The sequence below is a fragment of the Ranitomeya variabilis genome, chromosome 4, assembly GCF_051348905.1.
Source record: "Ranitomeya variabilis isolate aRanVar5 chromosome 4, aRanVar5.hap1, whole genome shotgun sequence".
NCBI lineage: Eukaryota > Metazoa > Chordata > Amphibia > Anura > Dendrobatidae > Ranitomeya > Ranitomeya variabilis.
Window position 1 is genome coordinate 619,677,107 of NC_135235.1, and position 12,403 is coordinate 619,689,509.

General features: G+C 45.9%; 1 protein-coding gene across 1 annotated transcript in view; it reads left to right on the forward strand.

Annotated features, from left to right (window-relative positions):
• Window positions 1-12,403, forward strand: part of LOC143766073 (ABC-type organic anion transporter ABCA8-like) — a 153,761-nt gene that overhangs the window by 82,244 nt on the left and 59,114 nt on the right. Inside the window, exons 21-24 of the mRNA XM_077253456.1 lie at window positions 1,542-1,669; window positions 1,878-2,015; window positions 3,300-3,410; window positions 3,937-4,107. Coding sequence (XP_077109571.1) covers window positions 1,542-1,669; window positions 1,878-2,015; window positions 3,300-3,410; window positions 3,937-4,107 — 548 coding nt within the window. The remainder of the gene's footprint in view (window positions 1-1,541; window positions 1,670-1,877; window positions 2,016-3,299; window positions 3,411-3,936; window positions 4,108-12,403) is intronic.

Here is a 12,403-nt window from a genome sequence, read left to right on the forward strand (position 1 = left end):
AGTCCAGGGCACCAGATCACAGGGCAGGCAGAGTCCGGCCGGCTTGGAGGCAAGTCCAGAGATCCCTTGTCCAGGTGGAAATCAATAGCCTTCCCTTGCGCTGCAGTGGTGTAGTCCCTTACTGCCTATGGCTTCACATAAGGGTCAAACAGATGTGATGTTTTGCTCTCTCTGTCCCCCATGTAGGATAGGACAAAACCCCTATGACTGGTGACTTGAGCCTGTTTATAGGGTCTCTTAGGTAACCTGGCTCTGAGGGGTGTCACCGTGCCTCCTGGGTGTAGGTGCGGACAGGTAACCTGCAATTAGCTGTCCTGCCTGTCTCTGAAATAAGGCTACTTTCACACTTGCGTCGTGTGACGTACGTCCCAATGCGTTGTTTTGGAGAAAAAACGCATCCTGCAAAGTTGCCCGCAGGATGCGTTTTTTCTCCATAGACTTGCATTAGCGACGCATTGCAACGTATGGCCATACGTCGCATCCGTCGTGTGACGGATGCGTCGTGTTTTGGCGGACCGTCGGCACAAAAAAAAGTTCCATGTAACTTTTTTTGTGCGTCGTGTCCGCCATTTTCGACCGAGCATGCGCGGCCAAAACTCCGCCCCCTCCTCCCTGGACATTACAATGGGGCAGCGGATGTGTTGAAAAACTGCATCCGCTGCCCCCATTGTGCATTTCACAACGTACGTCGGGCCGACGCATGGCGACGGCCCCGTACCGACGGAAGTGTGAAAGTAGCCTAAGGTGTCGAAGTCCTTATTCCCTCGGTGTGCCGGCTACCGGGGTTCTGCACCTCAGAAGGAGGCAACCTGTTCGGGGCTGGTCCCCTTCTGGTATCCTCTCCTTTGCTTCGACTCCCTTCACGCTCGCTGCAATACCATTCTCCTTCAAAGTGTCTCTTTCTGGGAGCTACAGCTCTGTGGACCCTCTGTCCTCCTCAGACTACTGTCTGGAACTTTCTAACTTTCCCTACAGACTACCAGTTATCTATATATATGTGGAGTGACCTAATAAATAGGAGCAGAAGCTCCCCCTGGTGGCCTGGAGTGTGAATGTGTTGCCTCCAAACGTAGCATCACTCTCCCCGAGAGGAAAGCAATACCACTGTGACGACCAGGACCCTGGGGCGCCACATATACATGAGATCCAGCCCACATGTCTTCCTCTGCTTACTATCAATGAATGGAAACACTGACTCTTGACGCTGAACACTCTCCAAGAGAAATCTGTGCACCCCATAATAACAAGCAATCAAGTCAGCTCCTCACACTGATTTTCATTCAAAATAAAATATTCCAAATGTATCTGCAATATGTCCCACACTGGGGGCTTTCTCAGCTTGTTTCTACTCCTGATCTAATTTGGAGATATTTTGCGCCTGGTGTTGCTGATTTTCCATTTTGGAGGCAGTGGAAGCCTCCATTGCTGTCACTCAGCGTTATCAGACACATACAGGGAAGTTGAGTAGGATTTTCTATAACTTGCTAGAATGATATTTAATTTGACTATACAGGATTTTTTCTTTCCTATCACCCTACCAGGCTCTGCTATTGAAGACTTTGTCATGGCCGTACAAGCACAAGACATTGTGGTTGATGTGGTGGATGGCAAATATGACCCAAGCACTGAAACATACCGAGGAGCCATTGAGGTTTCTAATGGAGAAAAGGTCATACATCATTCTGGCGTTGCCCATGGGTGATTTCTAATCAGTATGGTTATAAACGGGTCACTGCATGCATTGAATTTAATGGCAGTGGTACATATTTGCAGGCAATAAGCGCTCTCTAGTGGCAGCTTTTTATGGTCCACATTTTGCGATGTGGTCTAGGAGTCTCTTACGTTTATGTTGCATTATTTTTTTATTATTATTGTAGGGCTATAGCTTTCAAATAATTGGAAACACAAAAGCATTAAACATCTTACCCGTCCTTGTGAACATCATCAGTAATGCTTTTCTCAAGTTGTCAAAGTCTGGAAATGTCATCCATGTGTGGAACAACCCGATATTAAACGTACGTCACTAGTGGAAAGTGAAGTAAAGGTGATATTATCTGTCTCTGGGAATTGCTGGGATAGTAGTCATGATATTTCCTATAAGTTTTGTGATGGCAGATTTTTTGGGCAGGAAAAAACTATGTTCTCCTTTTTGCCATATATTTTTTCTTTGCTCCAACTTATCAAAAATGAAAAATAAGGCAACTTAGCAGACAGTTTGTATCGAAAAAATAAATGTCTTACTGATTTGTGTATACAGCTTATGTGTGGACTAGTGATGAGCGAGTGTACTTGTTGCTCGGGTTTTCCCGAGCACGCTCAGGTGGTCTCCGAGTATTTATGACTGCTCGGAGATTAAGTTTTCATCGCCTCAGCAGCATGATTTACAGCTATTAGCCAGCTTGATTACATGTGGGGATTCCCTAGCAACCAGGCAACCCCCACATGTACTCAGCCTGGCTAGTAGCTGTAAATCATTCAGCTGCCGTGATGAAAACGAAATCTCCAAACACTAACAAATACTCGGAGGTCACCCGAGCGTGCTCGGGAAAACCCGAGCAACAAGTACACTCGCTCATCATCAGTGAGGACCTATGCATCTCCATGGTAACAGACTACAAACAAACTGTGTAGTCTGGTCATGCTGTCTTCCATATGTCCCTTAGGCTACTTTCACACTGGCGTTAACTGCAATCCGCCACAATGCGTCGTTTTGCCGAAAAAACGCATCCTGCAAAAGTGCTTGCAGGATGCGTTTTTTCCCCATAGACTTACATTAAGCGACGTATTGCGACGGATTGACACACGTCGCAACCGTCGTGCGACGGTTGCGCCGTGTTGTGGCGGACCGTCGGGACCAAAAAACGCTACATGTAACGTTTTTTGCTCACGACGGTCCGCTTTTTCCGACCGCGCATGCGCGGCCGGAACTCCGCCCCCACCTCCCCGCACTTCCCCGCACCTCACAATGGGGCAGCGAATGCACTGGAAAAATGCTTCCACTGCCCCCGTTGTGCGGCGGAGACAACGCTAGCGTCGGGAACCTCGGCCCGACGCTAGTGTGAAAGTAGCCTTACTGCTGCATTTCCATTATTAAATACATAATCGGAACACCTAGGGCAGCGAGACATCACTTATCACTGCAGCGTCCGACTACACATATGTTTGTTTGTAGTCTGTTACTATGGAGACATTTTTTAGTGGGACTATTGCTTTTTTTAATGTACTTGTTTTGCCACAAGAAAAAAGACAACAAAAGCAGATATAGTTACTTCCTGTTCTTTATCTTCTAATTTTTTTAGGATGCTGCAAAAGATTTCCATATGTTACACATTGTAAAGATTTTATCCTACGCCCTGTTCACTGCCAGTCTCTCCCCTCACTTTGCGATGAGCAGCATCAGTGACAACAAGGTAAGTAAGGTGGCCAATGCCAGGCACCTACCGGCACAACCTATATTTAAAGAGTATCTGTTGTTTCAATTTTTATTTATAAATCAATACTACACATGAAAATAACTTTGTAATATATCTTATCAGAGAAATCTGCTTCTTTCCTCCTGGACTGATCTTTCACTCTCAATTCACAGATAAAATCTGTTTTCAGTGAAGACATATTTTCCCATTGTTGAGATTGTAGATGACAGTTGGTGCTCATCGGATTCTATGAAGGGGAGGAGCTACAGGCAAATACAGACATTCTGCTGCAAGTTCCATAAATCCTTATGAGCACCAACTGTCATTTCCTATTTAACTAATGAGAAAATCTGTTTCCACTGAAGACACATCTTACCTGTGAATTGAGAATGAACGATCAATCCAGGAAGAGAAAGAAGATTTATCTTATTAAATTGATTTATGAAAATAACATTAAAACGATGGTTATTCTTTAAGTCCAGTGAAACCCATGGGCCTAACTAAGTGATTTTTACTTTCTTAGATTAAAGCTCGGTGTCAGCTGCGGTTGTCAGGCCTCTTCTCTTCAGCCTACTGGCTCGGACAAGGATTAGTGGACATCACCTTCTACTGCCTCCTGCTTTACCTGTTGACAGCATTATTTTTTGCTTTTGACCACTACCTTGTCATGTCGTTTGGGAAGGTCGTGCATCTGGTGAGTAATCAGAAAGAGGATTGTCACTAGAATGAATCATTTAATTTTTACATTTTTGCCAACGGCTAATCTGGCATTCAGCAACATAATCCAGAGCTCCATTAACATTTCGCTAGTTTGTGGCTTAAATTGTAGTAAAAAATCAATAATGCCACACCTCCTACAGAAAAATTCAGTGGGTTTTTTAGAAAAGGAAAAGTAGCAAGAGTGACAGAAAAGGAGGGCAAAAAATTGTTGCAAGTAAGGCAAAAATATGCAACTTTGTAATGCCAGAAAACTGGTGCAGGCCCCTTCATAAATGTCTCCCACTGTCTAAACGTGTTACAAGACTTACTCTGCACTGATTATACGTTCTTGTCATGCTGTTGCACATATGGATCGTGGACCCACTGTGCCAAACGCCGAGTTTGCCCACAAGGGGAGTGGCAAAGCTGCTACCTTGTCTTCGCTACTAGAGCTCCTGATGGTGGAGATAGGCTCGTGCTGCAGGCAGCTGCCAGGTACCACTCCTGGGCAGTCCGCCGCACTGCAGCTGCTGACCCAAGGGATCAGGATAGCAGTCACGCACAAAGACTCGGGAGTCTCTGACAAACAGGATTCGGACACTGGTGTAACAGTCCGGCCAACAAGGAATGCTTGGATAGATTTATGTTCAAACAACATGGGTTTCTGAAACTAGTTCAAGTACTGCCAGAGTGGCTTTAGGTACAGGTACTGCCGGAGCGGCGTTCTCTTCTGGTTCAGACAACTCAGGATACGGGCTAAAGTTCAGACTATACAGGTTTACGAAAACAGGATCAGAACACTCGGAACACAGGAACAGGATCCAGAACAAACTACACAGGATACCAGGTTGGGAGACTTGGCAACATACAGTTGCACTCACACTCGATGTATGGAACTACAGTGGTTGCTCAGGCACCTCCCTTCTGGGGAAGGTACCATATATACAATTTCTATTTGTGTTTTGTATGTTACCCCTTCTCATGTACAGCACCGTGGAATCAAAGGTGCTCTAAAATTAAATATTAGTAATATACAAGAAGCTTTCCAGCTATTGGAAGAACAGGGGAGCACGCGTTCCTTTAGGTACGCCGCCAGGATGCCTGTGCGACGTGCACAGACCAGGAAGCAGAGAGCAATGACTGGGGCCACACTGTGCAGCCGGAGCAGTGAGTGTATTGGCATCCCTGAATTACCATTACAGCTCCCCCTCTTCCTTAAGTCCACGAGGACTGTCACCGAAGAAGTGGAGCCTGACTTGTCTTCTTGGACTCCCATGACTTCTCTTCAGGGCCACGTTCACTCTAGTCCACTACAAGAAAGGTTACTTCATTCACCTTCTTCTTCGTTAGGATGCTTCTAACCATCAAGACATCTTCAGAGCAGATCAAAGCTGGCATGGAAACAGGATCCTTAAATTGCTGAGTCTCTCTTTGCCCAGCAAGACCAGCTACCACCTTGGAAGAATCGAAGACAGACTGGAGTTCATCCATCTGGTCGGTGGATACTAGAGACTTAGAAGGTCGCTCTGACTTGACATCATCGTCAGCCGGCCACTTGAGAACAGGAGATACCCTTTCTGGGTCCAACTCCAAACTGGTGCCCATGAAGATATGTTCAGGAGGTTCACTGGAGCAGGTCACTGAAACAATTGCTAGAACTGCATGGAGATATTGTCTCTGCTTCCCTTCTTTCGGAGATGTCAGCACACGATGAATCGGTGACTAGCAGACCTGCCAGAGAAGATGGTGACACAGGCGACCGAACTGGAAGTGCAAGGACCAGACACCTCTAGTGACACAACTGTCTCCAACAAAGCACCTCACCAGATCTCCAGTCAAGAACTGGCTCATGGGTTCTCAGCCACAGAAGACCTAAGAGAAGTTGATGAAATAAACCAGACAGGACCACATCCTCACCAAGCACACATTAACAGTTCCCATCTAACACCATATCACACACATAGCCATCAGCTTTTGTTTTGGCCAAAAGATTTTTTTAAGCCGCTAGCACGACAAGGTATATTCTTTTGGCTGGACCATATTCTACTCTAACCTATTAAATATTTCTTAAAATATCCAATACTCTTTTTAGGTATATTTTTATTTATTTTTCTTTAAGGGAATGTGTCACATATATTTTTTAAAATGACCAATAATATCATTGTAACGGAGTACCACCCCCGCCCTGATTTCATAGACCATACTTCATTAACATTTCCTACCCTGCTTCTGGTGGGGGGCATTGTGTTCCTTTGTTGCTCTCTGCAGGGGGCTTCTCAGACTGGCTGGGACAGTGGGACTGGACATCTGTACTTTCAGCTCCAGGTAAATGTTTGAGGGTGGGTGTGAGCCCCTCCACCCATCCAAGGGGCTGATCCCTAGAGGGTGGAACAATAAGCCCATGGATATACTATCATTCTTCTGGGACCTGTGTGGTGTGAGGAGCTAGGATCCGCTGCTGCGGCCAGATCCTGATGCCTGTCTATGAACTAGTGTTTTGTTTTCCCTGGAGTTGGATTATCGGGTGTCGCCCTGGATTTGTTAATTTGTTGCGGCCTTATTGTAAGTTGAAGAACCTGATCACTGTTTGCAGGAATATTCTCTCAGTTGCAATAAAGGTCTCTTGGATTATTCATCGGTCTGCTGTCCCTGCTTGCTCTGTCGCACACCCCGTCACAAACTGGTGGCAAGCAGCGAGATCAGAGCAGAGGGAATGGAAATCAGCGGCCCAGCAACAAATGGAACCAGAACCTCAGGATACAGGAACTGGACTGTGATGAACCTACAGACAAAAGCCCATGAATTAGGGGTCAGTTACAAAGGACTGTACAAGGATCAGCTGCTTGAGGCTTTGGAAGGAGCTAGCCTTCAAGATGGCACTGGAGAGGGACTCCCAGAGCAATTGGAGGAAAGACGGGACCTGGAGGTAAATACTCTGAAAAGTCAGTGGGTTGTGTGGTATGAGGAGGAGATGGCCTTGCTGGGAGAAGAAGCCACCATAGAAGATAAACGGGAGGCTATTCGGAGAGCTCATGAAAGGCAGCTCTCTGAGGAAGCAGCTAGAGCCCACAGGCAGACCTCCACCATAAGGGAACCTCCAAGAGTGTCCCGCAAGGACTTTAAGCCATTTATCGAGGTTGCAGGGGACATTGAGGGATTCTTCCAGGACTTTGAACATCAATGTCGATTAATGGAAGTCCCGGAAAGGGAGCGAGTCAGACATCTGGTGGGGTTTTTAGACGGTGGAGCTGCCGAAACCTACAGATCTATGGACCCTCAGTGGAGCAGTGAGTATGAGGAGGTAAAAGAGGCCATTCTTGAACATTATGCTGTAACTCCAGACACTTACAGAGCGCAGTTCCGCTCCTTAGCCTGTGAGGCTAAAATGAGAATAATGGGGATAGGGGAAAATATGTGCAAGTGGGTTGAGGGCTGGCTCAGGGATAGGAAACAAAGGGTGGTTATTAATGGAGCACACTCGGACTGGGTCACGGTTAGTAGTGGGGTACCACAGGGGTCAGTATTGGGCCCTCTTCTTTTTAACATATTTATTAATGACCTTGTAGAGGGCATTCAGAGTAGAATTTCAATATTTACAGATGACACTAAACTCTGCAGGGTAATCAATACAGAGGAGGACAATTTTATATTACAGAATGATTTATGTAAACTAGAAGCTTGAGCTGATAAATGGCAAATGAGCTTTAATGGGGTTAAATGTAAGGTCATGCACTTGGGTAGAAGTAATAAGATGTATAACTATGTGCTTAATTCTAAAACTCTGGGCAGAACCGTCAATTAAAAAGACCTGGGTGTATGGGTGGATGGCAGACTCATATTCAGTGGCCAGTGTCAGGCAGCTGCTACAAAGGCAAATAAAATAATGGGATGCATTAAAAGAGGCATAGATGCTCATGAGGAGAACATAATTTTACCTCTATACAAGTCACTAGTGCGACCACACTTAAAATACTGTGCACAGTTCTGGTCTCCGGTGTATAAGAAAGACATAGCTGAACTGGAGCGGGTGCAGAGAAGAGCGACCAAGGTTATTAGAGGACTGGGGGGTCTGCAATACCAAGATAGGTTATTACACTTGGGGCTATTTAGTTTGGAAAAACGAAGGCTAAGGGGTGATCTTATGTTAATGTATAAATATATGAGGGGACAGTACAAAGACCTTTCTGATGATCTTTTTAATTATAGACCGGTGACAGGGACAAGAAGGCATTCTCTACGTCTGGAGGAAAAAAGGTTTAAGCATAATAACAGACGCAGATTCTTTACTGTAAGAGCAGTGAGACTATGGAACTCTCTGCCGTATGATGTTGTAATGAGTGATTCATTACTTAAATTTAAGAGGGGACTGGATACCTTTCTGGAAAAGTATAATGTTACAGGGTATATATATTAGATTCCTTGATAAGGCGTTGATCCAGGGAACTAGTCTGATTGCCGTATGTGGGGTCGGGAAGGAATTTTTTTCCCCATGGTGGAGCTTACTCTTACCACAAGGGTTTTTTTTGCCTTCCCCTGGATCAACATGTTAGGGCATGTTAGGCTATGGGTTGAACTAGATGGACTTAAAGTCTTCCTTCAACCTTAATAACTATGTAACTATGTAACTATGTAAGGGGGAAGTGTCTTTCAAGATATATGCCCACAGGCTCAAACAAGTGTGTCACCGCTGGCTGGAGGGAGAGGGGGCCTTAGCTTGGGAGGCCTTCCTCCAGGTCATCCTAAAAGAACAGTTCTACACCAAATGCCCCGCTGGGATCCGGGAATGGGCGCGTGAGAGGAGACCAGCGACAGTGGGGCAAGCTGCTGCTTTAGCTGATGAGGTTCTCACCATCAAGCCTCAGTGGAAAAATTTACTGGTGGATGGAGTAAAAACTACCAACACCCCACCACCAGTGGTCTCTTGTCCTTCAGTCCCCAAAGTTTGCTGTCCCACTAGACCACCACCTCATGTTGATACCCATGTGACTCACCTTCCAGCTAGTCCTGCCCCTTCCTTTGAAATGCTACAAGGAGAGAAAGTAGTAGAGCGCAGGTGTTATGGATGTGGGTATCCTGGGCATCTGCAGGCCACCTGCCCAGCTATACAGTGGAGAAATCGGTCTCAACCCCAACAACCATCGCATGCACCGTCACATAGATATCAGCCTCCAGGTTCCCTTACCTCCGTCCCCAGAGTGCACATGGGAAGGAGTGCGATACAGCGCAGATGTTACCGATGTGGGCAGGCTGGGCATCTGCAAGACGCCTGCCCTCAGGGTCAATTGAGGAATGACCCTGCACCAAATCGGCCTATCAATTATTTACAGCCAAATACAATGGAGGAAGAGGTGCCACCGCTACAAATTGATTTGCCTAATAGCTCAGAAACCCATGTTCGACCATTAGGGGTTTATGGGGTGCAGGCCACAGCCACAAGTTCCTTTAATCCGCAAAGAAAGCACATACAGGAGGTCATGCTGGAAGGTGGGAGAGTTATTGGCTTTTGTGACTCTGGGGCATTTCTCACCATAGCTGATCCCAGAGTGGTTCAGCCAGAGGCAATACAGCATGGACCTGGGATTACCATTGAATTAGCTGGAGGCCAATGGAAGAATATCCCAAAAGCAAGCGTAGAACTGGACTTGGACTTTGGGGTCAAGCAATGCGTGGTTGGGGTGATGAGGGGCCTGCCTGCAGATATTGTCTTAGGAAATGATGTGGGAGAGCTACAATGTCGATTTGTAGGTGCAGGAAACAGAGTTTAAGTCAAAGAGGATGTAAAATGGGGCCCGCCTTTAAGCCTACAATTTCACCATACAATACAGAAGAGGGAGCCAACACCAAAATGCTGATGGATTGTCCAGGCAGGAGGAGTCATGAGTCATGTTGGCCATGTCTAAGTGTACTTGACAAGCGACCTGTTGAGGTCACTAGTCTGTACACAATCTGAGAGGGGATGGGGTTGTAACGGAGTACCACCCCCGCCCTGATTTCATAGACCATACTTCATTAACATTTCCTACCCTGCTTCTGGTGGGGGACATTGTGTTCCTTTGTTGCTCTCTGCAGGGGGCTTCTCAGACTGGCTGGGACAGTGGGACTGGACATCTGTACTTTCAGCTCCAGGTAAATGTTTGAGGGTGGGTGTGAGCCCCTCCACCCATCCAAGGGGCTGATCCCTAGAGGGTGGAACAATAAGCCCATGGATATACTATCATTCTTCTGGGACCTGTGTGGTGTGAGGAGCTAGGATCCGCTGCTGCGGCCAGATCCTGGTGCCTGTCTATGAACTAGTGTTTTGTTTTCCCTGGAGTTGGATTATCGGGTGTCGCCCTGGATTTGTTAATTTGTTGCAGCCTAATTGTAAGTTGAAGAACCTGATCACTGTTTGCCGGAATATTCTCTAGGTTGCAATAAAGGTCTCTTGGATTATTCATCGGTCTGCTGTCCCTGCTTGCTCTGTCGCACACCCCATCACAACCATATACAAGGGACAAATACTGCCACACCATGGCCGAACCACATATTACCACCACATAGTGACCGAATAATACCACATCTAGGGGACAAATACCTCCAGACCGTGAGCAGATCACATATAACTGCCACATAGTGACCGAATATTACCACAGAGAAGGAACAAATACCGTAACACCATGATCAGACCACATATTACCACCACATAGTGACTGAATTAGCACATACAAGGAACAAATACCGTCACACCATGACCAGACCACATATTACCACCACATACTGACTGAATAATGCCACATACAGGGACAAATACCATCACACAATGACCAGACCACATATAACCACCACATAGTGACCGAGTAATACCACATACAGGGGACAAATACCACCACACAATGACCAGACCACATATTACCACCACATAGTGACCAAATAATACTACATACAGGGACAAATGCTGTCAAACCATGACCAGACCACATATCACCACCACATAGTGACTGAAGAATACCACATACAAGGAATAAATACTGTCACACTATGGCCAGACCACATATTACCACCGCATAGTGACTGAGTACTACAATACTGATCATTAATAAAAAAAAATACTAATATTACCATAAGTCCAATTATACACAGGAGCTCCGTGCATAGTATATAGTTTAAGTACACAGGTAACTTACTGACTCACTAGTTACATTATACCCATGAGCTCTGTATATAGTGGCAGTGTACAGGTAATACAGAGATCACCAGAGACAGTATACCCAGGAGCTCTGTGTATACTACATAGTGTATAGTGTCAGTGTACAAGTAACACACTGACTCACCAGTGACATTATACACAAGAGCTCTGTATATACTACATAGTGTATAGTGCCAGTCTACAGGTAACACACAGACTCACCAGTGACATTATACACAGGAGTTCTGTAAAATACCCTGACTCATCAGTGAAGTCTCTAGTTGAAGATCTTCATCTTCCTGTATTATACTCCAGAGCTGCACTCACTATTCTGCTGGTACAGTCACTGTGTACATACATTACATTACATATCCTGTACTGATCCTGACATTATACACAGGGGCTCTGTACCAACAACTCAGGATACGGGCTAACTTTCAGACTATACAGGTTTATAGGAACAGGATCCCGAACAAACTACACAGTATACCAGGTTGGGAGACTTGGCAACATTCAGTTGCGCTCACACTCAATGTAGGGAACTACAGTGGTTGCTCAGGCACCTCCCTTCTGGGGAAGGTGCCATATATACAATTTCTATTTGTCTTTTGTATGTTACCCCTTCTCATGTACAGCACCATGGAATCAATGGTGCTCTAAAATTAAATATTAGTAATATACAAGAAGCCTCCCAGCTATTGGAAGAACAGGGGAGCTCGCGTTCCATTAGGTGCGCCGCCAGGATGCTTGTGCGACGTGCAAAGACCAGGAAGCAATTACTGGGGCCACACTGTGCAGCCGGAGCAGTGAGTGTGTTGGCATCCCTGAATTACCATTACAACTCCCCCTCTGTTACGCCCCCTCTTTTTTAAGTCCACGAGGACTGTCACCGAAGTGGAGCCTGACTTGTCTTCTTGGACTCCCATGACTTCTCTTCAGGGCCACGTTCACTCTAGTCCACTACAAGAAGGGTTACTTCATTCACCTTCTTCTTCGTTAGGATGCTTCTAACCATCAAGACATCCTCAGAGCAGACCAAAGCTGGCATGGAAACAGGATCCTTAAATTGCTGAGTGTCTCTTTGGCCAGCAAGACCAGCTACCACCTTGGAAGAATCGAAGACAGA